At 46.0% G+C, this 26,751-nt stretch overlaps 1 protein-coding gene across 6 annotated transcripts in view; it reads left to right on the top strand.

The window, feature by feature from the left end:
- SZT2 (SZT2 subunit of KICSTOR complex) overlaps positions 1 to 26,751 on the top strand; it is a 76,112-nt gene that overhangs the window by 9,865 nt on the left and 39,496 nt on the right. For 4 of the 6 annotated variants that reach the window (XM_060276974.2, XM_088673324.1, XM_060276973.2 and 1 more), the window contains exons 5-23: positions 4,458 to 4,589; positions 5,990 to 6,149; positions 6,720 to 6,826; positions 8,010 to 8,220; positions 10,635 to 10,805; positions 12,749 to 12,980; positions 13,310 to 13,439; positions 15,777 to 15,919; positions 17,800 to 17,952; positions 18,118 to 18,232; positions 18,959 to 19,164; positions 20,487 to 20,711; positions 20,942 to 21,020; positions 21,908 to 21,999; positions 23,615 to 23,783; positions 24,208 to 24,334; positions 24,425 to 24,538; positions 26,076 to 26,273; positions 26,355 to 26,455. In XM_060276974.2, the coding sequence (XP_060132957.2) occupies positions 4,458 to 4,589; positions 5,990 to 6,149; positions 6,720 to 6,826; positions 8,010 to 8,220; positions 10,635 to 10,805; positions 12,749 to 12,980; positions 13,310 to 13,439; positions 15,777 to 15,919; positions 17,800 to 17,952; positions 18,118 to 18,232; positions 18,959 to 19,164; positions 20,487 to 20,711; positions 20,942 to 21,020; positions 21,908 to 21,999; positions 23,615 to 23,783; positions 24,208 to 24,334; positions 24,425 to 24,538; positions 26,076 to 26,273; positions 26,355 to 26,455 (2,865 nt within the window). Of the gene's footprint in view, positions 1 to 2,607; positions 2,941 to 4,457; positions 4,590 to 5,989; positions 6,150 to 6,719; positions 6,827 to 8,009; positions 8,221 to 10,634; positions 10,806 to 12,748; positions 12,981 to 13,309; positions 13,440 to 15,776; positions 15,920 to 17,799; positions 17,953 to 18,117; positions 18,233 to 18,958; positions 19,165 to 20,486; positions 20,712 to 20,941; positions 21,021 to 21,907; positions 22,000 to 23,614; positions 23,784 to 24,207; positions 24,335 to 24,424; positions 24,539 to 26,075; positions 26,274 to 26,354; positions 26,456 to 26,751 lie in introns of those variants that run through there. The other 2 variants (XM_088673326.1, XM_088673325.1) reach the window with 2 other exon arrangements.

The raw sequence follows: 26,751 nt of genomic DNA, 5'->3' as shown, positions 1-26,751 counted from the left end.
CCGGCGGATACGGGATACTTGGCAGCTATGATTACAACCTGTTCTGCTTCTGCCAGTCATAAGGGGCATAAGGAGTTACTCAGGTAATTGGAGTGTTGTCCCCTAACCACTAGAAATCCTTTGTAGCCTCTCCTTTACATACTGAGATCTCCCAGAATGGCCTGCACATTTTCAAGCTTATTTTTCACAGCTATAAGGTTGGGGGTGGGAACTTGCCTTTTAAAATGAATATGGAGATTTTCAAGTTGCTGAATTCTGTGCACACAATTGAATTGTGAATTTCCGTGTGCAGAATCACAAAGCTTGAATATGCTTAACTCTGATTATTGTGAGGTGCTGAGTGTAGTACTGTATTGGACTTTGCCTCTCCTACTCCTGGCTGCTCTTATTAGAGCTGGGTGGCAATTGTAAGTTATTGTAAACAGTATTTTTGTCCATGTCTGCAGCATTTAGTAATTGGTAGTATTCATACATTCATTACTTGGAAATTATCTTACTTGTATATTCATGATTAATGATGTTTTGTGTGTTTGCTGTTCCTGCTTCGCCTTCCAGCTACCACGATAGCTGAGTATGATTATTTAGAATATATATTTACTTCCAGTTGTTTCCTTGATTTGTTTATGTATCGGGTTGTATGTATGCCTGTTGCTAATTTTAGGAGCCTAAGGCAGGCAGTGAAAGCAAATGCAGTGGTACCTTGGGTTACAGACGCTTCAGGTTACAGATGCTTCAGGTTACAGACTCTGCTAATCCAGAAATAGTACCTCGGGTTAAGAACTTTGCTTCAGGATGAGAACAGAAATTGCGCGGCGGCAGCTGGAGGCCCCATTAATTAAAGTGGTACCTCGGGTTAAGAACAGTTTCAGGTTAGGAATGGACCTCCAGAACAAATTAAGTTCTTAACCCGAGGTACCACTATAAAATGTTGGGGTGCTGCAATTTTTTTGGTGTGTAGGTGTCAAAAGCTGCTGTGTGAGTATATGCATAGTCCTGTGTATGCAGAATGCCAGAATAGCAAGCCAATATTAATGACTTTTCTTTTTAGTAATAGAGCTACTTCTTCATCCCGTTCGGTGATGTTTCTTGGAGTGGCCCCTTATTTTGCAACACATGGTGCCTGGTAATTTATTTGGCTTCCTCATTTATTTACATACAAAACACATGTGCCAGTTTTTCCACCGCTGTGTTCAAAATAGTTCACAGTATAAAATTTATCCTCCACAATAATAACCAAAAGATAAGACCAATAGACACTTAATTCCTCCCCCCTTACCTTCCTGACTGCCATTAGACTGGAGGACTTTCCCCTAGTGTTTTCCCTCTGTGCCAGGACAGAGTGAACAAGAACCGCTCACATTACAGACTTAGTGCTCCACTGTTCTTTCGACAACCCCATAAATGCATGGGAGCACCAATTCTGCAACAAACCAGCATTCTCTGTCAGAAAACAAATAGGAAACTAGCTCCAACAGGTCAGCCATCCATGTGTATGCCCCATTCACCTCTGAAACAGGATGGGAGGAGGCTGCTATTTAAATGAAAAGGAGCATGGAGTGAACCCCTCCCTCCCTCTGCTTTACCACACCACCACCTTGTGTCATTTTTTCCTAGCCCAACTCTAGTTCCAGAAGTACACTAGGTTGGGAGCAGAGTGGATAAAAATCAATGGTTTAAAAAAATAAAAAAAAATCAGATTTTTAAAATTTTAATTGGACTTTAAAAAATTTTAATCAGATTTTTTAAAAAAATAATTGGATTTTTAAAATAAAATGCTTTTGGAGGAAAAGTCTTTCTAAATATAGTTTTCTGTTTAAGTTACATTATAGTCCAAAGGCTATTCATCAGGAAATAAGGATTTCTTTTAAGTTTTTCACGTGTGCTAAAACTCAGTCTAAGTCTTCTTCTTTTTTAATTGTTTAACCACATCAGTTAACAAACACAGATACATATGCTATAATGTTATTTTTTAGTTAAATAAATTGTTTAAATTGTTATTAAGGAAATGATTATTTTTCTCTTTCCAATAAAGTACAGCAGAAAAGTTGTCCGAATACAAACAGTTAACTTATTAAACCTTACAGTAATTTCATAATTATCTATGTATTTCTAATAGTATAAGCAAATCAAAATTTTTTGCTATAACTGTAAAAACTACTCTGAAAATTTATTATTCCAAAAATTCACCTGGTTTTAAATATTAAGATTATACCAGCAAGAATGTCTTTCTGTAAAAGAAAAGAAAAGATTTAAATCAAGTCTTGCTGACTAGTGATTTAAATCGTGATTTAAATCAAATCCACCCTGGTTGGGAGAAAGTTGCATATAGCTGCAGAACACAGCACACTCGCTTTCATCTAAAGAATAGTTCTCCACCCCACATTTTATAGGCAAATGGGACAGTTGCATGAATGAAGCTTACAATATCAGTCCTGCGACACATTATATGTGGCTGCCCTTCCTTGTCTAGTTAGGTTCAGGGAGACTGGAGAGACAACCATAGTTTGTTGACTGCCTTGGTCACTGGGGGAAACACAATTGTTACAAGTGTCTCTAAGAAACTGTATGGGTTGACTGCGTATAGTCCTGAGAATGCGTCTTAAGGTTATTGAAATCCAAAAATTCTCACCCACAACAAGGGATCAGGTTGAAATAGCAAAGCTTTTGTTAATTACAGGGTGGGGGGGGGGTAGAAAAGATACCCAATTGTACAGTGGATGCTCTGGTTGCAAACATGATCCATGTGGGTGGCACGTTCGCAACCCGCAGTGTTCGCAACCCGCACCTGTGCATGCACGGTTTGTGATTTGGTGCTTCTGCGCATGCGCAAAGAGCGATTTAGTGTATTTACGCATGCGCGCGCGCCAAAATCTGAAAGTAACCCGTTCTGGTACGGAGCGCAACCTGAAAAGACGCAACCTGAAGCGGCTGTAACCCGAGGTATGACTGTATCTGAATTTATTAATGCAGTGCAGCTTATAAACATTAAATCTTGGGTATATTTGATCTAATTCCCCTAATGTATTTGTAACCTTAAAGACTAAAAATAAGTTCTTTCAAAGGAAAAGTTAATATTATATTAACAAAAAAATTTTTTAAAAAAAGATGGGGTGAAAGCACACCCATTTGATGTGGAAATCCAGAAGACAGAACAGAGATTCAGTTGCATATCCAGTGCTTAGAAAGGCTTAGATGATAATTCCTGCAGCTCTGTGTGTGTGTGTTTGTAAGCCTGGACCAGAAGCTCGGTTCCAGAATCTATGCCTTTTAGGATGATACTCAGCTGTTTTGGTGGGATCGCAAGCCCTGCTCCTAGAAGCACAAGAAGACAATAGAATCTTTTACCTAAGCTGTTTCATCAAGTGCTGCCTTTACCTAAGCTGTTTCATTAAGTGCACCAGCAGCAGCATCCGCACACGAGCAGATTTGAGGAAAACTCAATACTTGCAGAACTACCCCCCCCAAAAAAAACCTTTCAGAAACACCCCCCCCCCACAAGGCATACCTCCCAAGCAGCCTGAGGACTCAACATGCTTAGATGCCAGGGAATGTGGATTTACTGGGTTGGGGATATGGAAGAAGGAAAATAGATGGCAGTGGGAATTAAAGAGAGTATCCTGGAAAACTGCGCTACTGACTTCCTGGAACACTGAACAAGAACATTCCACTCTGCAACGTTTCATGGCAGGTCCCACCTGCAGTGTTATATTTAAAGGAAGAATTATTGAAAACTGATTTGCTAGCATAATATACAATGTCGTAGATAGTTTATCTCGATGCATTTTGAGCCGGAAATGATCTCCAGAAGATAAAATTTACTGATTTGTCCTGGGTAACCTAGTTGAAAAAAGGGACATGGGTGGCGCTGGGGTCTAAGCCACTGAGCCTAGGGCTTGCCGATTGGAAGGTTGGCAGTTCAAATACCCTTGAGGGGGCGAGCTCTCGTTGCTCGGTCCCAGCTCCTGCCAACCTAGCAGTTTGAAACCACGTCAAAATGCAAGTAGATAAATAGGTACCGCTCCTGCGGGAAGGTAAACGGCGTTTCCATGCGCTGCTCTGGTTTTGCCAGAAGTGGCTTAGTCATGCTGGCCACATGACCCAGGAAAACTGTCTGCGGACAAACGCCAGCTCCCTCGGCCTGTAAAGCGAGATGAGTGCTGCAACCCCAGAGTCGTTTGCAACTGGACTTAACTGTCAGGGGTCCTTTACCTTTAACCTAGTTGAAATTTGCCTATATGCCACAGCAGCTTTTGTAGGATGCTTTTATCTCCTTAAAATTTTGCACATTTTCGGCTCAGCATCATTTGAAATATTTGTAGAATTTCACCTTTTTTAAAAAAAACCAACAACCAACAACTGCTTGGTGGTGAATTGTTGCAGTCCACTGTTCAGGTTTTGATGGTGCACCAGAGTACTTTAATTGGAACAAATAAGGATTTCCATTGTCTCTGGCCCAGGTACTGTTCCAGGGTTGTCTGTTGGATGAGACCAAAACAGAGACCTTCCTGCAGCAGGTTTATACACGGCTGTGCACCTTTGAAAACAAAGTGGCTGAGATGCTCCAGCAGCAGTATGAGCCCAAAACTCAGGTGAGAAGACTACTTTCTGCTGCTTTGAATGAGTGGGAGTTTTTGTATTATTTGCTCATCCAGTCTATGAAGCCACCCATCCCAAGAGTAGCCCGCATGGTACACTCTGGATGTAAATGACTGCCCTGCCCTGGATAAGAATAAAGTTTGGAGATACCTGGGCAAGTGGTGGCATCGCCCTCACTTTCCCATGCAGCTTAGGCATTATATTTTACATAATTGAATGTCATTGCAGCAAAAGTTGCTTCCTGTTAGGAGCAAGACACATGCTCATCAGAGATGCTCCGTAGAAATGCTGACTAGATTACTGTGAGATCAAAGATAGAAGAGTTTTGTTGACTGGAGAATAGGAAAGTTCTTCAAGCACCTGTTGAGAATTAGAATGAGCCTGTTCAGAGAAGACTTTTGTTTGGCAGGCACAGCACGGCACCTGGAACAAATGATTTAGCTGCATGTGTGTGAAGAGGAATTAAAAAGCAAGAAGGGATTTTTGATAAGATCCTGAGAGCAACCGCAAATTTTGTTGTTGTTGTTGTTAAAGGTACCTTGAATCCTCTCCATGAGCACATGACCTAACTGTTCTCTCGTTCTTCTGTGCTGCAGGCAGATGCAACACCTCCACCCACCCTCATTTTTTGAGCTGGCTTACAAGTTGCATACAGAGGTAGCTTCGCCCTGTGGCTTCTGGAGCAATTGCTTTGAAAGCAGAGAGAGCTCTTTCTAAGCACAGGATCAACGTAACTGAAACTTAGTAGGATGGGATGTGGAGTTGTTAGTGCTGTTAGCCTCAGGCAGAGGCTGTGCCTGAAACTGTTGAAGCATCTGCTGACACCAGCAACTGGCAAAAGTAGATGACTCTTATTATTTCCCAAATGAAAAAAAAACTTGTGTGCCTGTCTGAGGGCTATCATGTGTGTTGGGATGGGTTTTCAGGTTTTTGCTGATGCTATTGTTTCCCTGCAGAAATCTTGCAACAAGAAACCTGAAAGTAACTGTGGATACTAACAATACAGGTTGGGGCTGTCAGAAGTTGCTCAAAACAATCCCGCTGTGAAGGAACACTTGATTGATTTGATTCAAAACTTGCTTCTCCCTACAACTACCCTCGGGCACACTTTGGTATAGACCAAACTCCCCTCTGCTTTGGGGACTGTGGATTAGAACATCAGGGAATTTCACTTCATACGATGCTAAGCAAAGGTGGTCCTGAGCCTTCTTTTCCATTCACTTTATGAGCCTGAGTCCACCAGAAGTGCAAGAGGCACTTGTTGAGCCCAAGTGTGCAGAGAGCAGGGGAAAATGGGCTTTGCTCAGGACTTGGAGGAGAGGCCTTTGGGCACTTGCAGGTGAGCGAAGGGAAGGCTCACAGTTTTAGCTCATAAGAACTTGTCTTGTTGCAGGTGGACCTGTCCTCCCTTAACCAGGAACATCTTTGTGACCCCCAGGAGCCCTCTGGGAGGAAACTGGGCGTCTCTATGGTCACTGCTGACGTTGGACTTGTCACTATGATTCGGCAGGGGATTCTGGCACTTCAGCTGCTGCCATCCAACTCCAGTGCAGGTTAGTTTAAAGGTCTTCCTGAAGGTGGGATTGCTAGGAAAAGCATGGAGGGGGCGGGTTGTAGAAGTTTCAAAGCCATCTGTTACATGTGAATGAGCCAAGGGAGCTGAGAGGAGCCTTAGCCTGGCTCTGCCCAAGAGTATACAAGACTGAAAAGGTGATCCACTTTTTGAGGGTTATTACATCATGAGGTTTTGAGTCCTGGCCTTTCTTTCTCTGAAACTCAAGGTTGTTCCCACTACAGCAGACTTTCCTGCTTGATCGTCTTGCCTCGGGCTGCTCCCTAGGTGCTATCTAAAACTTTTCTTAGAGCTTTCAGTCTACCTGGGGAAAGGTAGAACTTTTCCTTTCTTTTTTCAGAATTGTCACATATGCATTTTGTGGGTCTTTCTTGGAATGATTTTTAAAAAAAACAGAATACATCCTCTTGTGAGTCTGAGGAAGCTACTGCATGCTTCCTCTAGAATTAAAGTATCCATCAATTGAATGTCTCCCTTGGGATTTAACTCTTAGATTCCTTTTAGAATGCCTGCCCTCTCCCATCTACTGTTAATATTTGTTTGTTTGCAGGGATTATCGTGATCACAGATGGTGTCACCAGTGTCCCAGATGTAGCAGTCTGTGAGACTCTGCTCAACCAACTGCGCAGTGGGACTGTGGCCTGTTCCTTTGTTCAGGTGCTGTGGAAGTGTGCTGGTGACAGGCACATTAGTTCTTTATTGTGCATGCGCTGTGATCCGATCTGACCCAGCCAGCCTTCAGGGGAAAACAAGGCTGTTGCCTGTGGTGCCCAGCATTCCAGGAATCTCCACCTTTGCTACATAACTCTTGGCACAGTTTCCTCATGCATTTCTGGATTTACCTGCTTTCCCAATGCCTGCTAGGAGGTGAACTGGGACTTCTAATAATGCTGCCTAGAAATCTGGCCGAAACACTTATTCCAGGTGGATTTTTGTGGCACGCAATTGTGTGATAGCTGAGGTTGAAATTCTATAATTGCGTACAATTCTATAATCCTTACCTAGGATTAAGTCCCAGTTGTAGTCCTGCACTTGCCTGAAAGCAGATCCCATTTGAAATACTGTATATTGGGCTTGCTTTTGAGCCGGCATGTATAGGCTTGCACACCTAGCTACTGAAAAGAAAAGCCTAAGTAAGAAAACAGTTTTTTTTTTGTCAACTCTTGATTTTTTTAATATGCTGTTAATCTTACCCAATATATGGTAGAACATGGGGAGACCAGTGTCCCCCCCCCTGAAAAATAGGTACAGGTAATCACCGTGAAGTTGTTACAGTAAGTGCCACACTTTTTAGCAAGGGAAAAAAGAGGTGATGGTCCTGTGTACCCTTGAGTACCCCCTGGGGGGGAAAGCACTGAGCAGAGGGATTTCTGTTTGTTTAACGCTGAAAAAAAATTAAGAATGGATGGGGCGGTGGCCTGACAGCTAGGTAGATGTTGCTTAGTAGGGCGGGACTGCGTCATGGTTTAGACCTGCAGAGACACCCTAGATAACTTTGCAGGTGTGTCCATGAAGCTTCAACCGGACTGCCGCCTTGACGCTGCTGTATCCCAGTAAGTGGCAGCGACACCACTTGGTGTCTTGGAAGGGCAGTGGCACAGCACAGCTCCTCCACACCAGCCAGTCTTGGCACCTATTGTTCAGCCTATGTACTGTTGAAGAATGAGTTCACCTATACACCTTTCTCCTGGAAAACATTGTTTTGAACAATCATTGAAGTTTAGAAATTTGGCATACACTTCGGCAGGATGGGTTGAAATTGAGTTCATTACAAATATAGGTGGCAAGAGCTGTTCCAGGGGGAAAGTGTCAGTGCTTGTATGTGATTTTCTTTCCCCAGGTGGGTGGAGTCTACTCTTACGATTGCAGTTTTGGTCACGTTCCCAATGTGGAGCTCATGAAGTTCATTGCCATGGCAACATTTGGTACATACCTCTCCACTTGTCCTGAGGTGGAGCCTTCTGGTTTGGACCTGAATGTCTACCACAAAGCTTTTCTGCTATACTCCTTTCTGCGCAGCGGGGAATCGCTGAACCCTGAGTATTACTGTGGTGAGCTTATTCTGCATGGAATTCAGAAATACTACTTCTCTGTCTTCACTACTGCGAAATCTTATCTGTCTTCACTAGTGCGAAAGGCCCAAGAACCTTGAGCATGTTTGAGATGTGTGAATGCATAGTAGGCCACCTTTGCAAGATAGTGAGTGTGATGGATTTTGCATGCGATTGAAGGAAGAATAAGCAGGACTGTGGCAGCTCTCAGCTATTCTTTGCCTCATTTTTTAAAAAACAGTTGGCCTAGAACCAAACAAAACAGCACGGTTTTGTTTCATAGACCTTTTTTCAGTTTCATACATTTATATAGCACTTAATATTTAATATAATTTGTGTGTGTGTGTGTATTTGTATATAATAATAAAACCATAGACATATCACATCTGAAATGCAACAGCACCATATAATATAGTGAAATCTTAGTAAAGCAGAAATGTAGCAGCACACTTTTAAAAACATCTTGAGGGTTGAGGAAACCTTGTCAGAACAGATGAATCTTCATTTGAAGCACATCAAATGTGGTGTCTGCCATACTGGGAGGGAAATCCACAGAGGGTCAGTGCTATCACAGGGAACACCCACTTCTGATAAATTATTAGATGACAATCAGTTGGTGACCAAATTGTTGGCAGGCCCTCCATTAAATATCCTAAGGTTCAGCTGATGCTGAAGAGGTCTGCATTACAGGAGTATATTTTTTGTCCACATGCTCTGTATATATTCATTTTGTCAGTCTCCCTAATTTCCGTGTGGTCCCATCCCCAGTAAGGTCAACTTAAGCCCATAATACATACTTGCTACCAGATCAGGTCTAATGGTGTTCCCTAATTGTCTCCCATTCAAGCACTGACTAATCTCAGAGCTTCTTAGTATCAGCAAAGTAGTCAGACTATTGCCATCAGTCACACATCAGGTTTTGTGACCTGATCCTCGCAATTTAACATTCTTTCTCATACTGCTGGTCGTTAAAGTAAGACTAGAAGCCTTCCTCTTCAAATTAAATGAGTATTATAGTGTCCCACTCAACCATCACTTTTACATCCTCACAGGACACCCCCTCAGAACCAGCTTTCAATCCCAGGATAGCATTCCTGTGGACAATGATGGCTTCACACAGAATGAGGAAAGATGATCCACCTTTTCTGCCATGTTTGCTGCTGGTTTCTCAATGGCATTTTCCTTTCATGCACACAGGAAAGCATTGCAATGAAAACAACTTGAGTTTCCCCAGTATTTGCATTTGTACCTGCTTAAGCTTACTTGTAAAATGTTTTGGGTCTCCGTATCAAGCCCACAAGTCTGCTTCTCGTGAGGTTACTTTTAAAATGGGAGGTGTAAACCACGTGGTTGCAGCGAAATGTGCCCCATCCTATTTTATTGAGGGTGAGAACGGTTTGTCAGTCCCTACTTCAAGTTTCTGTAACCAAATACTATTTTCAGTAGAATGGAGAAACCTCTCTCTCGCAGCACCGGTGAGAACAAACCTATTTAGTTGTTTTCAAATACAGTGGTCCCTTGGTTTACGAACCTAATCCATTCCAGAAGTCCGTTCTTAAACCAAAGCATTCTTAAACCAAGGCGTGCTTTCCCATAGTAGCAGGGGACTCGATTTACAAATGGAACACACTCAACAGGAAGCGAAACATGTTCTTATTCCAAGGCAAAGTTCACAAAGCAAAACATCTACTACTGGGTTTGCAGCGTTCTTAATTCAAGTTGTTCATAAACTAAGCTGTTCTTAAACCAAGGTACCACTGTATATTTAAGAGCTCCCAAGTAAGCTACCAACAACATGGAAATATATAAAACATATATTTTAAATCAGGAAAAGTATAGTTAATGAGTAGTCAGCAATAACATTAAAATAACACTTGGACCAAATAATGAGCTGCTTTTTAAATAGCTTGCTTGGGACTGGCCACTTCTCTATTAATCAGAAGCAGCTGTGGGGGAGCCCAGTCTAAGGAGGGAGGGTCTTTCCTATCATGCTGTTTTTCTGTCAGAAATGCCTCTTCTTTCTCTCTCCCCTTTCCCCTCTACCCTCCTGAAGCTGCTACATGCCCATTGATGGTGCTTTACATACAACTACTTTTGTGTGTGTGGCGGGAGGGTGGGGTGCTGGGCAAATAGCAGTGTGGGAAAGGGTTAGCTCCTCCACTAATGCCATGGTCCACTCTAGTTCACGGCTTCTCCGTTCTGCTCCTTTTAAAGAAGAAAAGTGTGGTCAATTCTAACCATGTTATTTTAAGCATCCTACCAAGTACAGTTTGTCTCCGTCCTAGATTTCTAGCCTTAGCATTTCAGTTGTGTGGTTGACTCTTTGTAGTAGCTGCTGGAGGCCCTTGCAAAGTGCCTTGGGACCTTCTGTTAAGGGTAGGAATAACTAGCATAATTGTCTACTGTCATTGCAGTGTCCCAGCACAGGCTGTTCAATGAACACCTTGTTTCCGCAAGCAGCAACCCTGCCTTGGCTATGAGGCGGAAGAAGCATGCGGAGAAGGAAATATATGCTGATCTTATCAGTATCGTCTCTGTCCGGCTGCGAGAGGGTTATAGTATCCGTGAGGTCAACCTCACAAAAGGTGACTCCCAGTAATCTTACTCTGCTTTGTGAAGTGTGGCCAGTGTTCATCTGATGCCCACTCGGACAATACCCAGGGCAGGTTCTGGGGGCCAAACGGAGTCCTCCAATCCCCTCCCTTTGGCCCTCAGGACTTTCCTCTGGCCACATCCCTCGATAGCCTTGCATTGCACAGCTGAGTGTTTTTCGAGTTTTACCTGGCTGGAATGTGTCCTTGGACTCTGATTGTGCCTCCTGCTTACTGGGATGAAGGATAGGGCGGGGGTGTACGAATGTGTGTAGGAACTATCCTCCTGTACAAAGGTAAAATTTGCATTTGCTGCTTTTGCTTCTGTCCCCCACCCACCACTAGTGTGTGATCCCTGGAAAGCTGCCCCGAAGGTAATATGGCCCTTGGACTGAAATGTTCCCCATCATCTCTAATCCAGAATATAGCTCAAGACCACCATGTACTGTCAGGGGTCTTCTTACTGCCCCCTAAGAGCTAGTGTGGTGGGACGGATGTAGTATTGGGTCTGAATGTGGTGACCTCAGGTTCACATTCTAGCTCATCAGTGAAGCTTGCCAGAATGTCTTGGCTCTGTTTGTTTGTCTATCCATGTATCCAAGAACTTCATATAAATCAGCATAAATATTGGGCGCTCATGGATGATGGGCCAGTTTACACACCATCAGTGCGCAAAAGCTTGTAAGCATGATGGAACAGTATATATCTTCTCCCCATCCCTCCCACACTGTACTCAGCTTAAAGCTGCTGTGGGAACCTGTAGCCCTACAGATGACAGTAGACTCCAGATCCATTCAGCCCCAGTGGTCAAGAGTGATAGGAGTTGTAATAGAACAACAACATCTGGGTGGCTGCAGATTCGCTTGTTGTTGTTTAGTCGTTTAGTCGTGTCCGTGGAGAAGGAACTGGCAAGCCACTCCAGTATCCCTGCCAAGAAAACTCCATGGACAAAGACAACAGGCAGATTCGCTATCCCTTTCTTAATCCCATTTTCTAGTTTTGTGGGGGGCTTTACTGTTAAGAAAAATATCTTGTCTCCATAGATGTTAGAAATATCTTTTTTTAAAAAGAAAAGAAAAAGGGGACGAGGAGCTGAGCTTTTCATCATCAAATATTGTGCCGTGTCATATTCTGACTAATATATTATGTATATGGATGCAATGGAGCTTTTTTGACTGTTAGTGTGTGAATAAAACGTAGAAAGCTAAAAAAGAGACCGGAAACCTGATGCAACGGAGGCCATGCAGTGCATAGAAACTTCTTATTCCAGAGTCCCAGCACATTTGGAGCTGTGCGGCCAAGTATTCTTCAAGGGAATACTTGCTGCGAAATGTAGCTGCATAAATAAGAAATTCAAGCATGCACAGCAGATAAGTGGATGTTTCTGTGTTAGATTCAGAAACATGCAATTTGTCTCAAATGCACTGGGATTGTTAGTCTGTAGAAATAATAAATATTATACTCTCCCTATGTGGTCTGTGGCCCATGGGGTCTAAAAAACGAGATAGTTGCTATAATCTGGGGTGAATGAGCCAAGTAAAATTATTGAGCATGTTATCTTTCACGGAAAAGCACTTTAATTGTGTGGTGTTTTTTTTAAAAAAAAAGCTGAAAGGGTGTAATACTAAAGAGAAAGTGGGCAACAAAAGCATGAAACAACTTGACAAATGCATCTTATTTTATGCAGAATAAAAGTAAGAGAGATTAAAATGAACGAGAAATTGTTTCCATTGCCAAGTGTCCCTATAATGAGAAGAAAACTGAGGCACCAAGTGCTTGCCTCCTGATCTTAGTCGGCTCTGTTAAAGGTCCTGAATCTGTGCCTCTTCGAGAAATGATACATGTACATCCATCTCAAGGCGTAGTGCAGTGGGGATGGGGGCAAGATGGGATGCTGACTATAACCCGTTTCTCTCAATCTTACTACATGCTTATAGGTGGCACTCAGCTAGAAGTGAAGTTAGTTCTGTTGTGGAAGCACAATATGAGAATTGAGTACTTGGCAGTGGCCCCATGGCCCTTGGACCCTTCTAAACGTAATACATGGGTGGAAGTGACTATGGAGGGCAGCTATGACATTTTGCACGACATCAGCTGCACCATGCGGAAACCTATCACCAGCCTGTACCGCACAACTGTGATACGCCGCTTCTGGAACACTTTGCAAAGGTAAGTCTGCTGGCGACCCTGCCCCATTACTGGGGTGGTGGCCCTCCGTATCTCCTTCCCAAAGGCGTCATGGGCAGTATCTTCTTTGAACCTGTGTATTTACTCTAAGGAGCAGTGCTTCTACTGCTGCCCTTAAACATACTGTTTTCTATCTGTGGTGCTGGACAGTGGCTGGGCACAGAAGACAATTTCATTACTTGAGCAAAAGAGTTATCGCTGCTTGTAAGGAAAGTATGAACAGGAAATGGCAATTGTCTCTGGTAGATCAGCATTGACAATGCACTGGTGTAATGTAAATGTCACCGGTGGGGGTGACGTTGTCTTTTCAGCATCAACCAAACAGACCAGATGCTGGTTCACCTACAGTCGTTTGACAGTGCGCCAGAGCACTTCACAATCCCTGAAAGCACTAGAAATGGAGTGCCTCTCTTCTACCTTCCTCCAGGATCCACAACACCGGTATGTTGTTTGCTGTTTCTGATCCTTGACTGAGATAATAGAGGCACAGCTCTTATATCTAATTTAGCTGCCTGCTTGCCTGCCAAGCTCTTGGAGTTGGCTCCCTTATGCTGATTTGCATGTCGAGGGAAGTACAGGTATTTTGTTCATCCTACTTTCAGGGGTGGACGATATTCTGCAGCTTTGTATTTTAATTATGTTGTATCTCTTTGGTAGGGTACTACATGAACACGTTCAGTTCTACTGTTTCTTAGGTATTCCCTTCTGAGTTATCCCAAGCCAGCCTGTATAGATGTGTATTTTTTAAGACCATCAATTAACGATTGTGTGTGTGTGTAGGTTCTTGACTATATAGAATCATTGCTTCTTGTGCAACAGCAGGTTGCAAGCAGTAAACTTTATTAAAATGACTGTTGCAGGCGTAGGTTAATCTATCAAAACCTTGCAGAAGGAGCATCTAATCCAGGGGTCAGCAACCTTTTTCAGTTGTGGGCCGGTCCACCGTCCCTCAGACCATGTGGTGGGCCGGACTATTTTTTGGGGGGAAAAGATAAACAAATTCCTATGCCCCACAAATAACCCAGAGATGCATTTTAAATAAAAGGATATATTCTACTCATGTAAAAACATGCTGATTCCTGGACCGCCCACGCGCCGGATTGAGAAGGCAATTGGGCCGCGTCCGGCCCACGGGCCTTAGGTTGCCTACCCCTGATTCTAATCTGAATTCAAATACCAAACAAATATTCTGGAAATTATCGGTTGACTAGGTAAATAATGCAGTTCTTGTTTGCCTGTCCTTTACTGTGCTGCTTGATGTGCTGTTCTGTGTAGCCTTTGTATTTGGCTACTGCAGTAGGGCAAATTCCAAAAGATAAACCCTATTCCTCGGAATCCTTTTAACCTTATTATTTGCAATAACTTTACAGCTAATTTCTGTTTGTTTTTAAATGCTCTTTTCCTTGTCAGCAAACAGGCTGAGTATATGCTCTCTGCCATTTACACCTAGGCCTTCCATGTTGTTATTGTTGCATATTAAAATTTGTCGGAGTTTCCATAACCATAAACGGCAAGGGCGAAAGGGGGCATTCCTGTCAAGTGGCTCTGCAGAGGTAGAAGAAAGGGGAATCCAGGCTGTTCCCCCTCATTGCCACTTGTGATTCAAAAACAGAGTTCCAAAGTTAAATTAGTCACCTGAAAGGGCTACTATATCCTGTCCATTTCCTTGAACGCAACTTAGGAGGCGAACGGCACCTATGTCTCTTGGTGTTGACTAATCTCTGTCAAATTAAGAACCCCATAGATAAGGTCAGACATCTGCCTTTGAGGCACAAGCCCCTTTCGATCTGCCCCAATGTAATGGCCAATAACAAGTTATGTCAGGATGCCAAGACCACACACAAGTAAAGGCATCCTGATTTAGCAGTGCAAGCTAATCTTTATTTGATCTTCTTGAGGGCTCAAGGCAGCTGTCTTGAGTTTCTGAGCCATTGTTCATCTCTCATATTAATGCTAGCCACCTATCTCCACATGCCCTCTCGTCCAGCTTCCCCTATAGGTTTTACCTCGCAGCCCATTCTTAGCACTTACTGTTCTGTTTATATGTAGCATTTTCATTTAGTAAGTACACTCGTTGATTTCCTGTACCATGCATTGGCAATCTAGCTTGTTGCAGTTCGTTTTGACCATTGCATATATAATGTCAGGCCCTCATGTGGTCTGTCTTAGGTGAACACTCAGACCTGCTCTTTTCATTGCTGGTTAAAAACAAATGGGGTGCCGGATATTCTCTCAGTAGGAAATTTAGGGTGGTATTCTACTATTTCCATCAGCAAAAGGATTACAGTTAACTGAATGTGGCTTCCCCCTCTCCTCTCTGCACATATGTCCTGTGCCCTCCCCAAATCTGCTCCAGAGAGTTTAAGGAACCCTTAGGGACGACAGAGGACAAGATGGTTGGACAGTGTTCTCGAAGCTACGAACATGAGTTTGACCAAATTGTGGGAGGCAGTGCAAGACAGGAGTGCCTGGCGTGCTATGGTCCATGGGGTCACGAAGAGTCGGACACGACTAAACGACTAAACAACAGGGCAGATTTGGGGGGGGGAGAGGGAAGTAGTTTCATTATGGCACCCAGGCATAGTGATTGCAGCAATTTGTGAGTTTGTCCTTGGTGTCTATAACTTCTGATGAAGATGATTTTGAACTGTTTCAGGGGAATGGCATAATTTGACCAACCTTGTGCTTAACCACCTAACATGATGGCTTTGGGGGGCAGAATGTGCTGTAGAACCAAAGGCAAAGGCACCAACAGAGTACTGTTTCCCTCCCTTTTAGGTATTGTCGTTGCAGCACAGCAGCTCGGACTCCTGCCACTCACAGTTTGCAGCCTATTGGAAGCCCATTCTGTCTATGGATGCCAACTTCTGGCAGAAGTGGCTGCACATGCACCGCATCGTAATCCTCTTGGAGCATGACATGTATGTGCATGCTGGTTTCCTGTGTGTCTCATGGTTGGGGGAGCATGCATAGAGATAGCTGAAGTACCCCAGCCACAGTGCAAATCTTGCTAACACCCACAGGTAGCTTAAAAGGTAAAGGTAAAGGGACCTCTGACCATTAGGTCCAGTCGTGACCGACTCTGGGGTTGCAGCACTCATCTCGCATTATTAGCCGAGGGAGCCGGCATACAGCTTCCAGGTCATGTGACCAGCATGAAAAAGCCGCTTCTGGTGAACCAGAGCAGCACACGGAAACGCCGTTTACCTTCCCGCTGGAGCGGTACCTATTTATCTACTTGCACTTTGACATGCTTTCGAACTGCTAGCTAGGCAGGAGCTGGGACCGAGCAACGGGAGCTCACCCCGTCATGGGGATTCGAACCGCCGACCTTCTGATCAGCAAGCCCTAGGCTCTGTGGTTTAACCTACAGTGCCACCCACACTTAGCCTGTGGTTTTGCTTGTTCTTACTGATAGCATCCAAATGGCTGAGGGAGAGCTCTCACATGTGTGTTTTGCTCAAGAGTATAAGGATGAGGAACCAGTAGTCCACGGGTGTCAAACACAAGGCCCGGGGGCCAAATCCGGCCCGCCAGACCTCGTCATGTGGCCCGCCGAGCGCCCCAGCCAGCGGGACCCAGCAGTGGGACCTTGCTGCTGAAGCGCCGCGCCAACAAAGCGCCGACAAACAGCTGGGGCCGGGGAAATGCTTTTTGCCCCTGGGTCCCTTCACACTCTTTTCTGGCGCTGAATCAAGGCGGCGACCCCCCCCCTTCCCTTTCTTTCTTCCTCTCTCTCGTTCTTATTCTTTCTTTCCCTCTCCTTCCTTCCTTCTTTATCTCTGTCTTCTCTCCCTCTTTCTTTTTCTTTCCTTCTTTATTCCTTCTTTCCTACTCTTCTTTCTCTCACCTCTTTCCTTCCTCTCTCCCTCCTGCTCCCTCTTTTCTTTCTTTCTTCCTTCCTTCCTTCCTTCCTTCCTTCCTTCCTTCCTTCCTTCCTTCCTTCCTTCCTTCCTTCCTTCCCAACTTTCTTCCTCTCCCTCATTCTTATTCTTTCTTTCCCTCTACTTCCTTCCTTCTTTCTCCCTTTCCGTCTTCTCTCCCTCTTTCTTTTTCTTTCCTTCTTTATTCTCTTATTTCCTACTCTTCTTTCTCTCCCCTCTTTCCTTCCTTCCTTCCTCTCTCCCTCTCCCTCCCTCTTTTCTTCCTTCCTTCCTTCCTTCCTTCCTTCCTTCCTTCCTTCCTCCCTCCCTCCCTCCCTCCCTCCCTCCCTCCCTCCCTCTCCCTCTCCCTCTCCCTCTCCCTCTCCCTCTCCCTCTCCCTCTCCCTCTCCCTCTCCCTCTCCCTCTCCCTCTCCTCAGAAACATAGGATGCTGCTTTATACTTCTGGCCCTTAAACCTTGGAGCCAGGAGAGCAGCTTCAGTGAGTCAACCTCAGAGGGTGGTGGCTCACTGGCAGAACATCTGTCCTGGATGCAGAAGGACCCCAGCATCTCCAGGTACTAGTAGCTCTGCAAAGGTCCTGCATGAAACCCTAGCGAGCCTCCACCACCCAGTGCAGTTACCAAAAATCATTTTTCAATAAATTGTACAATAATTGTCCATTTGAATATCTACTTGCCATTATTCTGACTATGTTTCTGCTTTCAGAGCTAGTTATTACTTACATTATTACAAAAAAAGTAATAATTGAATGCAGTGACAATAATTTATGATAATAAAGAGTGGACACATACAGATACAACCGGCCCTTTGAGGGTGACCAAACTGCTGATGCGGCCCCCGATGAATTTGAGTTTGACACCCCTGCAGTAGTCTGTCCTGTGGACCATGAATAGTAACCCTTTGATGTACTTCCCAGGCCAGTCCCAAAGCATTTGCACACCCCAGGCAACAATGGCCGCTACAGCACTATTCAGTGCCGCATCTCGCACTCGGCGCTGACTTCCTTGCTGCGTGACTGGAGTAGCTTTGTGCTTGTGGAAGGCTACTCCTACGTCAAGCTCATGCGCAGGTAAGGCATTAATAAAGGGGTGGGGCAGCTGGGGGTGAGATGTTGTGTAAGGTCAGTGCCTTAGATTGGGGGTTAAGGTAGAGGAGTTGTAGCTCCAGAGAAAAAGTTGTCGGTGCTTGTGTTGATGCTCGTTCCACCTGCTGTTTGCCGTTCTCCATTCTGCAGTTCCGAGGATCAGCCTCCTTTTTCATTCTATGTGGTGCGGATCATTTCCAAAGCTCCCTGCATGGTCCTTCGTCTGGGGTTCCCCATTGGGACGCTTGCTAAGATCAGGAACAAAGTGAGTACTAGATTTCCTCGGGTCATAGTAAGCATTTAGCAAAACTGCAGGAAAATGCATTTACACAGCAAGAATCGGTTCAGTGGATATTTTTTGGGGGGAAGTAAAGCCTTCAGCACTACCAAGCAGCAATATGTGCTCCTGTACATTCAACAGCATCTGAAGTCCTCCTTGGGCTTCATAGATTTAGAAGTCTTGTTTCTAGACCTAAATAATAGTGCGGTTGGTGGGCAAAGCTACCTTTGATGGTGTTTCCTGCTTGGCAGGGGGTTGGACTGGATGGCCCTTGTGGTCTCTTCCAACTCTACAATTCTATGATTCTATGATTCTAGCTGGAGGGCCCATCTCTCCCACTCTCTCCTCCAGTAATGCAGCAAACTCGTCTCAAATTGGCTAGGCATATGGTATTTCTGATCCAGGTCTTGATGGACATCTAAGAGGCAGGCTGTTGTCTCTTTCTGGGCTGCTTTAAGTAAAGAGGCTTCCATGGGGAATTCCCTCGTGGGGCTGATGTCTTAGTTTTTGGGATATCAGGTAACATTGCTGACAAAAACAGACCAGTGCACCTGGGGGATTTTGGGGCCAGAGTTGCAGCTTCTACAGAGAGAACAGCAGGACCCAAGGAGGTATGAGGGAATCAGGTTCCACAACAACAGCTGTTCGTATGTAAGGGGCAGCCAAATGTTCTGCTCCAGTGTTTGTGCCCATCTACTTCTCTCCCAACAGATAGAAGAAGAATTAAGAGATCGTATCCTTCAGCTGCGCTTCCCCCACAGAGTCCAGAGCAAAGAGGCAACGCCAAAAGTGAAGCGGAAGGCCCTTGGCAGCAGCTCCCCATCGAAATCTCCTCCTGTGCCTGGGGCCCAGCCAACCCTCTCAGACAGGCCTTGCCTTATTGTGCTGCGCAAGCCTCTAGAGAAGCTCCTGATTAGGTAACAGGGACAGGACATGCAGAACATTCGCTACCTTAGAGCTTCATTAGGCCTGGAGCAGGCAGACCCTGGCATATGATTTGGCCACTGTGGAGGTTGTGAGTATCGGAAGTTGGACTGGACCCCAAAAGCCTTCAGGGGTAGCTAACCTGATGTTTGGGGCTACAGCTCCCATCACCCCTTACCCCAGTCAGTATGCCCAATGGTCAGGAGTCATTGGAGTTGTAGTCCAAAATATCTGGAGGACGCCATGTTAACTACTTGTTGGTCCAGGTTAGCAAGCTATTTCCCACAGGGACCCGCCTAATGCCTATGGGGAAAAGCACAAGTAGGATATGAGCACAGCAGCGCTCTCTCGCTGTTGTGGCCCAGCAGCGGCTGTGCAGAGGCATGCTGCCTCTGATCCTGTTGTTTAGTACTAAATAGCTGTTATCCTCCATTAATTTACCTTATCGTCTTTTGAAGCCAACCAATTTTGTGTCCGGTCCCACATTTTGTGGCAGCAGATTATGTAACTTAATTGCCTGTTGCGTGTAAAGGTACTGAATCTTCCGCCCTTCAGGCTTGGTGGAGAACCCTGGGTTCTTTAACATTATGAGAGAGGGGGACTAGCCAGCTTGGGCTGTGGGAATTTGACACCCTTCCTGCTTAGGGCTGCAAAGGTTGCAGGCAGGTGTGGTAAACAAAGCAGAGTATGCTTTGTAATTCTGGGAATCTTTTCACTTTAAAAACATGTTTTTCCCCCCTAGACAATTAATTTTTGGTGGGAAAGCTGAAATGTTTAATGGAAGTTGAGCATGAAAGGCTCATCGGATTAGGCTTCTGGGCTTGTTTTTAATCCTTCAAAAACAACAACAACCCACTTCAACTTTCCCATATTTGCCAATCCTTTTTTCCTACAGGTTCCACAGTCCTATTACCCATGCCTCCCCTCTCCTGTGTTATGCAATCTGTGGTTTTTAATTTGTTTTTACTTTTTTAAAAAACCTCCAATTCTTTGTGGAATTTAAGAAGCAGTGCTGATTATATGCCCCCCCCCCCAAAAAAAACCCCAAAGCCTACATAAATTTCTTAATTAAAATGGAAATTTTGTGCCTGCAGGAAATTCTCTTAATATATTGTGTGTTCTTTTGTGATGTCTTTGCCATTGTGCACACAAGCCTTTTTTCTGCACACTGGGGTGGGCTTGTGTGGTGGACTTCGGGCTGAGAAGGTGCAGAGATGACTCACTGGTGTCTCAAAAGTGTTCTCCATGGGGCCAGTACGAACACGACAACCTCGCAGCTGTAGTCATGTTCACTTCCTCTCTCTTCACTTCCTAGATATGAGAAGTTGCCCTCTGACTATCGTGTTCCATGCCTCCTGCCTGTAGAGAATCCCCCCATGTCTGGCCCTCTCACCATGGTGGCCAACCGCACAGCTTCCTCCACCCTGGCTTCCTTGTCTCGCTACTTCTACCACCAGCGCTGGATCTGGTGCGTGCAATCGGGGCTGGTACCCACAGTGCCCATCACAGCCGTGGCGCAGCTGCTGTCCACTCTCACAGAGTAAGTGCCCATCTCATTGCAAAGACTGAATCGGATCCCATCCAAATAGCTGCGGAGGTGAAGGATAGTTGCCCTACTTAGGTTATTTCTGCCAGTGTCTGATAGATTGGGGGGGGGGGGTGTTGCATTATTTTGGGAGAGACTACGAAGTGTTGGAGTGTGAGGCATACACAGGTGAGGGTGTTGTAAGAACCTGGTAACCTGCCCTAATTTTCCTCTGGGATGTGCAGGGTTCATCTGGCCGAGGGCTTTCGCTTTGCATCCAGCGGCGATGGAATTATCAGTATGGTGCTGGAGTTGCCCATGAAGGTAAACATGGTTTGCTCTTCCCCTTTGGTATGATACCCTCCCTCTTGCCTCCAGTGTTGCCACATCATCGTACTGCCAGCAAGGGCTGATTTCAATCTGTGGGTGGCACGGGGTGGATGCAGAGACACCTGTGGCCAGGCCTAATGCACCTGTGTTAACTCCCTGACCCTGACATGTCGAAACCTATTTTATGTGCCATTCTCTGAGGAGTTTTCCTGTTGGTCCTGTTTACAAGGATGGCTGCACCGTGACCTGCAGGCCACATCTGGCCCACCCCCCACCCCGAGATTTTTATGGTGCTTCAAGCCCCCCCCCCATTTGTCATTTAAAACATGGACTGCTTCTGTGGGCTATGATGCCATGGCCCCCAGCCCCCAAAAGGCTAGTCTACCCATAATAAAGAAGGTCAGCAGGTGGAAATGGCATGCAGCTGACGCTTCTCCCACGGCCTCTGTGGAAGGGAATGAGAGTTTCCCAGTTTTATAGCTCAGGGAGGGGCAGGGAGGGTGAGATAGTTTGCCTGATAAGATTTGCCTGATGAACATCCTCCCAGTTCTGTTCTGTCTAGCGCAGGCACCCCCAAACTGCGGCCCTCCAGATGTTTTGGCCTACAACTCCCATGATCCCTAGCTAACAGGACCAGTGGTTGGGGAAGATGGGAATTGTAGTCCAAAACATCTGGAGGGCCGAAGTTTGGGGATGCCTGGTCTAGCCCCTCCTCCATGGAAAGCCAAAACCAAAAGAAACATTGAGCCCAGAGAGTGTGTGGGCTGGGCCAGGTGTTGGCAAGTTGTGCTGCTTGGCTGCTTCTTTCCTAGCCTCAGGCGTGCCTTAGGAGAGAGGTGATGCAGCAGCAGGATAGTCTCACGTAGGTTGTTCTTCCACAGAGTGACTCCTCAAGAGAGAGCGGCAGTGAGAAGCACAGCTGCATTGTCCAATACGTGCTGTTCCCTCCACATTCCACTTCAACCAAAGACAGGTGAGGGTAAGGGGTTGCCAACCCTGGGGTCATGGAAGAAGTCCTGCCACTACAGACAGCTTGCAGGAGGAACAGGGACTTCTGGGTGCAGGTGGAGGGTCCCCAGGAGACGTCAGGGGTGTGGATTAAACTGCCAAATGTCAAACATTACCCTTTGCTTCTGGTCTGCCGCTGCTTACAGCGGCAGGGGGGCTTCTGGTTGGGAGTGCCTGGGTGTCCTTCCTACCCAGACAGGTTGCAAGCATCGCGTTGTGAGAGCTCAAAGGCTTTCTCTGCTAAGTGTCTTGGTGGCACCCCAGATGGTGCTCCCCAAAATAAGTACAGTGGTACCTTGAGTTACAAATGCCTCAGGTTACAAACGCTTCAGGTTACAAACTCTGCTAACCTGGAAGAGTTACTTCGAGTTGAGAACTTTGCCCCAGGATGAGAAGGGAAATCGTGTGCCAGCGGCGCAGCGGCAGCAAGAAGCCCCATTAGCGAAAGCATGCCTCTAGTTAAGAACAGTTTCAGGTTAAGAACGGACCTCCAGAATGAATTAAGTTCATAACTAGAGGTACCACTGTATGTAGGCATGAACACTGCCCCAGTGTGTCTGGGCTTGGAAGCCAGCTCTTCCACGGCCTTTATTGGCAGTGCTTATCCAGAACCCAGAGTTTTCCAAAGTACATGTAAAGAACCAGGGGAAAGAATCGCTGGCTCTGTCTTCTAACTGGAAGTTGATTAACTTGCCTCAGTATCCCTTTGAACAGCACTCCATGCCTTATAGTTGTCCAGCAAAAATGTGGGGGGCGGAAGTCAGCTGAACAGAATAAGAAGAATGCATAACACCTGCACAACAAATACAGTACGGTACTTAGTAGATGTGCCACACCACTGAGTGTTCCCTTGGTGCGGTATTTCTTGTATTAATATTACAAGTACTACAAGGCTACGTAGGATTTAAAAATCTTTGAGGCGTACTTGCTTTCATGTCCCTGGTGCCAAGCCAAAGAATGTGACCTCCTTTTTGTGGGTGCCTAGTCTAGGATCCAGAGAGAGCTGGGAAACTTGTGAGGCATTTACCTTGATGAGGCATTCTGAGAAGTGCAGACTCCATGCGTCTATCCTTAACGTTAAAGATTATTCCGTCTGGGTGTATAGCTCCCTTTCGGCTACCTAGGAGGAAAAACTTTGTCAGCCCTTCGCACAACCTAGTTCAGCCTAGTTTCCTTTCCACAAAGGCCCATTTATGCCCCTTAAGAACACAAGAGCTCTGAGGGATCAGGCCAAAGGTTCTTACAGTGACCAACCAGATGCCTATGGGAAGGCACACAAGGGCAGTAGTGCTCGCCCCACTTGTGGATCCCCGCAACTGGTACTCAGTGACATACCACGTCTGGCAATGAGAGCAGGACACAGCCATTGTGGCTAGTAGCATCACAAGACAGGCTAAATGTTGACTTTGCTTAGGCGCAGTGGCCTGGCCAGGTATGCTCATCAGATGGTGGGAAAGACCTAGTCCCTGGACAATCCAATACTTTGGGGATTCAGGCAAATAATAAGCAGAAGCCAAGGAAGTGTGAGGAGCACTCACTGGTGCTCAAGCCATGCTTATGATGTTTCGCTTGCTCTCCAGTTTCTCCACAGATGATGACAATGATACAGAGGTGGAAGCTATTGAGGTGGACATGGAGCTGAACCTTGTTACAGAGTGCTGGGTGGAACCACAAAGTGGCTGTGTGAATAGTGCATCAGACAGCTTGCGGCACTTACATGGCCTGTCTTACCAGAAAATTCCCAAAGCGGTACGTTCCTTTGGTGGTGAGGGAAAGGGAAGGCAACCTCTGGGACCATTGCCTTGAAGGGACCATGACTGACAGCTGGTATTTCCTGGCTTTTGGTCTTGGGGGCCAGAAAGGGGGCTGTCCAAATGCTTTATAGGTGAGGAGCCTCTGTCATGATGATCTATCCAGCCACCATTATTGTTTGTTGTGAAGACACTACCTGCTCCTCCTTGGGGAGGAGTTGCTTTTTCCCCACTAGGATTTTTCTCACCAAATAATTATCTGAACATGAATTTTACTCCCATTGGAGTATATATGGACAAGGTTTGTATACCTGGTCCAAGTTTATCCTTGGCATCTCTGTGTCTTAACAGAGTGGTATTTCTGAATTGGGAAAGTCTTTGTGTTGCCAAGCCCTGTGTCTTACTTCAGATCCCTCTTCCAGCTTTTCCCTCGAGATCTAATGTGCATCCATACCATGCTTGCCTTTGAGTATATCAGCCAGCTGTGCCAGAACAAGGACTGGATCTTCCCCGCATGTGATCCAAGGCCCACTACCGGTACTGCCGAAGGTGATTCTCCTAGCATGTGCTTTCTGGGCATTTCAAGATGGGGCTGTTCCTGTGGCTTGACAGAGATTATACTCCTGCTTTTTGCTGTAGGTTGTGGTGCTGGAAGCGGCTCCCGGGTACATGAAATACCATTCCAGTTTGACCTCATGAAGCTATTGCCAAAGTGTCAGCAGATTGAAATGTCCTTCCTGATGCTGACAGGAGGTAAGTCAACTTAGGCCTGAAACTTTTGCACATTTCTCCAGGGGAAGGGCATGGCCAGGGCTCAGTGCTTCTTGTCTCCAGAATAGCCAAAGTGTGTTAACAAGGAGTGCCTCTGGGCAATGCAGGCTATGTGTACCTTTCTTCTGAATTACCACAGTCTGCACTTCTGGGTTTGTAAAACACTTTGAGGGTATTTTCCTTACAATCATCAGTATATACATTTTTTTACATATATGTACAGTGGTGCCTCGCAAGACAAATTTAATTAGTTCCGCGAGTCAATTCGTTTTGCAAAAAATTCATCTTGCGAATCGCGGTTTCCCATAGGAATGCATTGAAATTTCTTTTTTTGCCCATAGGAACGCATTAATTAAATTTCAATGCATTCCTATGGATTTTCGCAAAACAAATTCGTCTTGCGAGTCACCATCAGATCGCAAGATGCATTCGTCTTGCGAAAAATTCGTCTTGCAGGGCATTTCGTCTTGCGAGGTACCACTGTATTTGTTGTTGTTTAGTCGTTTAGTCGTGTCCGACTCTTCGTGACCACACAACATAATATGTATAAGTATATACACTTATATATAGGCAACCCCCAATTTGTGTGGGGGTTGCATTCTGGGTCATTGCACACGATGGTGGAGCACGTCTAAGCCTGCCCTGTTATGCCCCCGCCCTTGCCTTATTCTGCCTCCTTTTCCTGCCACCTCCGGGGTCACAGTGATGCATGCATGCACTGCCATGCGTGCTTTGAATGCGTGCAAAACGGTTGTTGTCTGTATATGTCTTCCAGTCATATGGTGTAGGAGACCTGGTCCCTCTTTTTTTAAAAAAACTCTTCTTGGCATATCTGCCATTTAACATGAGATGTAATGAAGCAGTAGGAAGGGATCTTCTTTTTGAATCACTGGAACTCCTTACAAACCCCATTCCTATTGCTTTAAGCTGGGCCAGGGAGGTTGGATGCTCTTGTCCAGGGGTCCCCAGACTTACCGGGCTTTGGGCCGGTGCCTGACGCGCCGACCACGCAGCGGGCCGGAGGGCAGGGGAGTGCGCGCGCAGCGGGGCAGAGGGCGGGGGAGTGCGCGCCCGTGCGCATGCGCACACATACTTACTGGCGCACTGGCGCGCTTCCCGGTCAAAAAAAAACGCCGAAAATCGCTTGTGCGTATGGGCCTCCCCGACCCAGAAGTGCACCTCCCCCAACTCGGAAGTGCACCGGAAATGACCTCTTCTGGATCGGGAGAGGCCCATACGCATGCGCACAAAGGATTTTCGGCGATTTTTTCCGATTTGGAAGATCGCCGCCGCGCTGCGCGCCGTAAGAGCGGGCAGCGGGCGGCGGGGGTCGTCGCGGGCCGGATTGGGAGGCCAATTGGGCCGCATCCGGCCCAGGGGCCGTAGTCTGGGGACCCCTGCTCTTGTCTGACTTAGTCCCATGAAGCTGTCAGACCTGCACGCACAGTGGATGGGTGTACTAGGCTGGGGCAACAGAAAAATTGGTTTGCTCGAATTTTTGGTTTTTCACCTGTAATAGAGGATGATGGGATCGCAAAGGACTCTTCCTTCTTGCCCAATGAAATGCTCCTCAGCCTCTTCCATGGCTGCCTCCAGCATGACCTCAGCGACAGGGAGATCATGCTATCTGGCACAGATCATGTAACCTTCATGGAGCAGGTGCTGCAGCGGGACAGAGATGGCCACCCACCCCCATTTATGCTCCCAGTGGTCCAAGGTAAGAGGACATGCATGCAGCTGTCTCTGCCTTTCTCCATTCCCCTGATGACTTCTGACCATTTTGCGTCCCTCTCAACAGAGCCTCCCAAGGCCTCTGTGCTCCCTGAACGTCGGGATCCAACCAACACCTACCATTCCATTGGCAGCAAAGACAGGGCTACCTCTGCGGTTCCACACCAGGTACAGCATCCCCTTGACCTCTGTATCAAACTGCCAAGGATGCCAGACCCCAGAGAGCCCCCTGAACTTGAGAGCTTACCTCTGCTCTGCTCTTTTGATGGAGATCTTTCTTGGGGTGATCTCAGTGCACATGGGCAGCAGTGAGTAGGCAACCGAATCTGCTCCAGTGGCTTGAATGAGTTGTAACAGTTCTGTCTCGATCAGTCATTGTTTTTGGATCTAAAGGGCTATGTGAATGGCTGACGACAGAGTTATCTCCCTTTGCTACCAAAAATGTGTGTCAACACACTTTGCTT

The sequence above is a fragment of the Zootoca vivipara genome, chromosome 7 (genome assembly GCF_965207765.1).
Source record: "Zootoca vivipara chromosome 7, rZooViv2.hap1.1, whole genome shotgun sequence".
Lineage (NCBI taxonomy): Eukaryota > Metazoa > Chordata > Lepidosauria > Squamata > Lacertidae > Zootoca > Zootoca vivipara.
The sequence above is the reverse complement of the archived record's forward strand: the minus strand, read 5'-3'. Positions and strand labels throughout refer to the sequence as shown.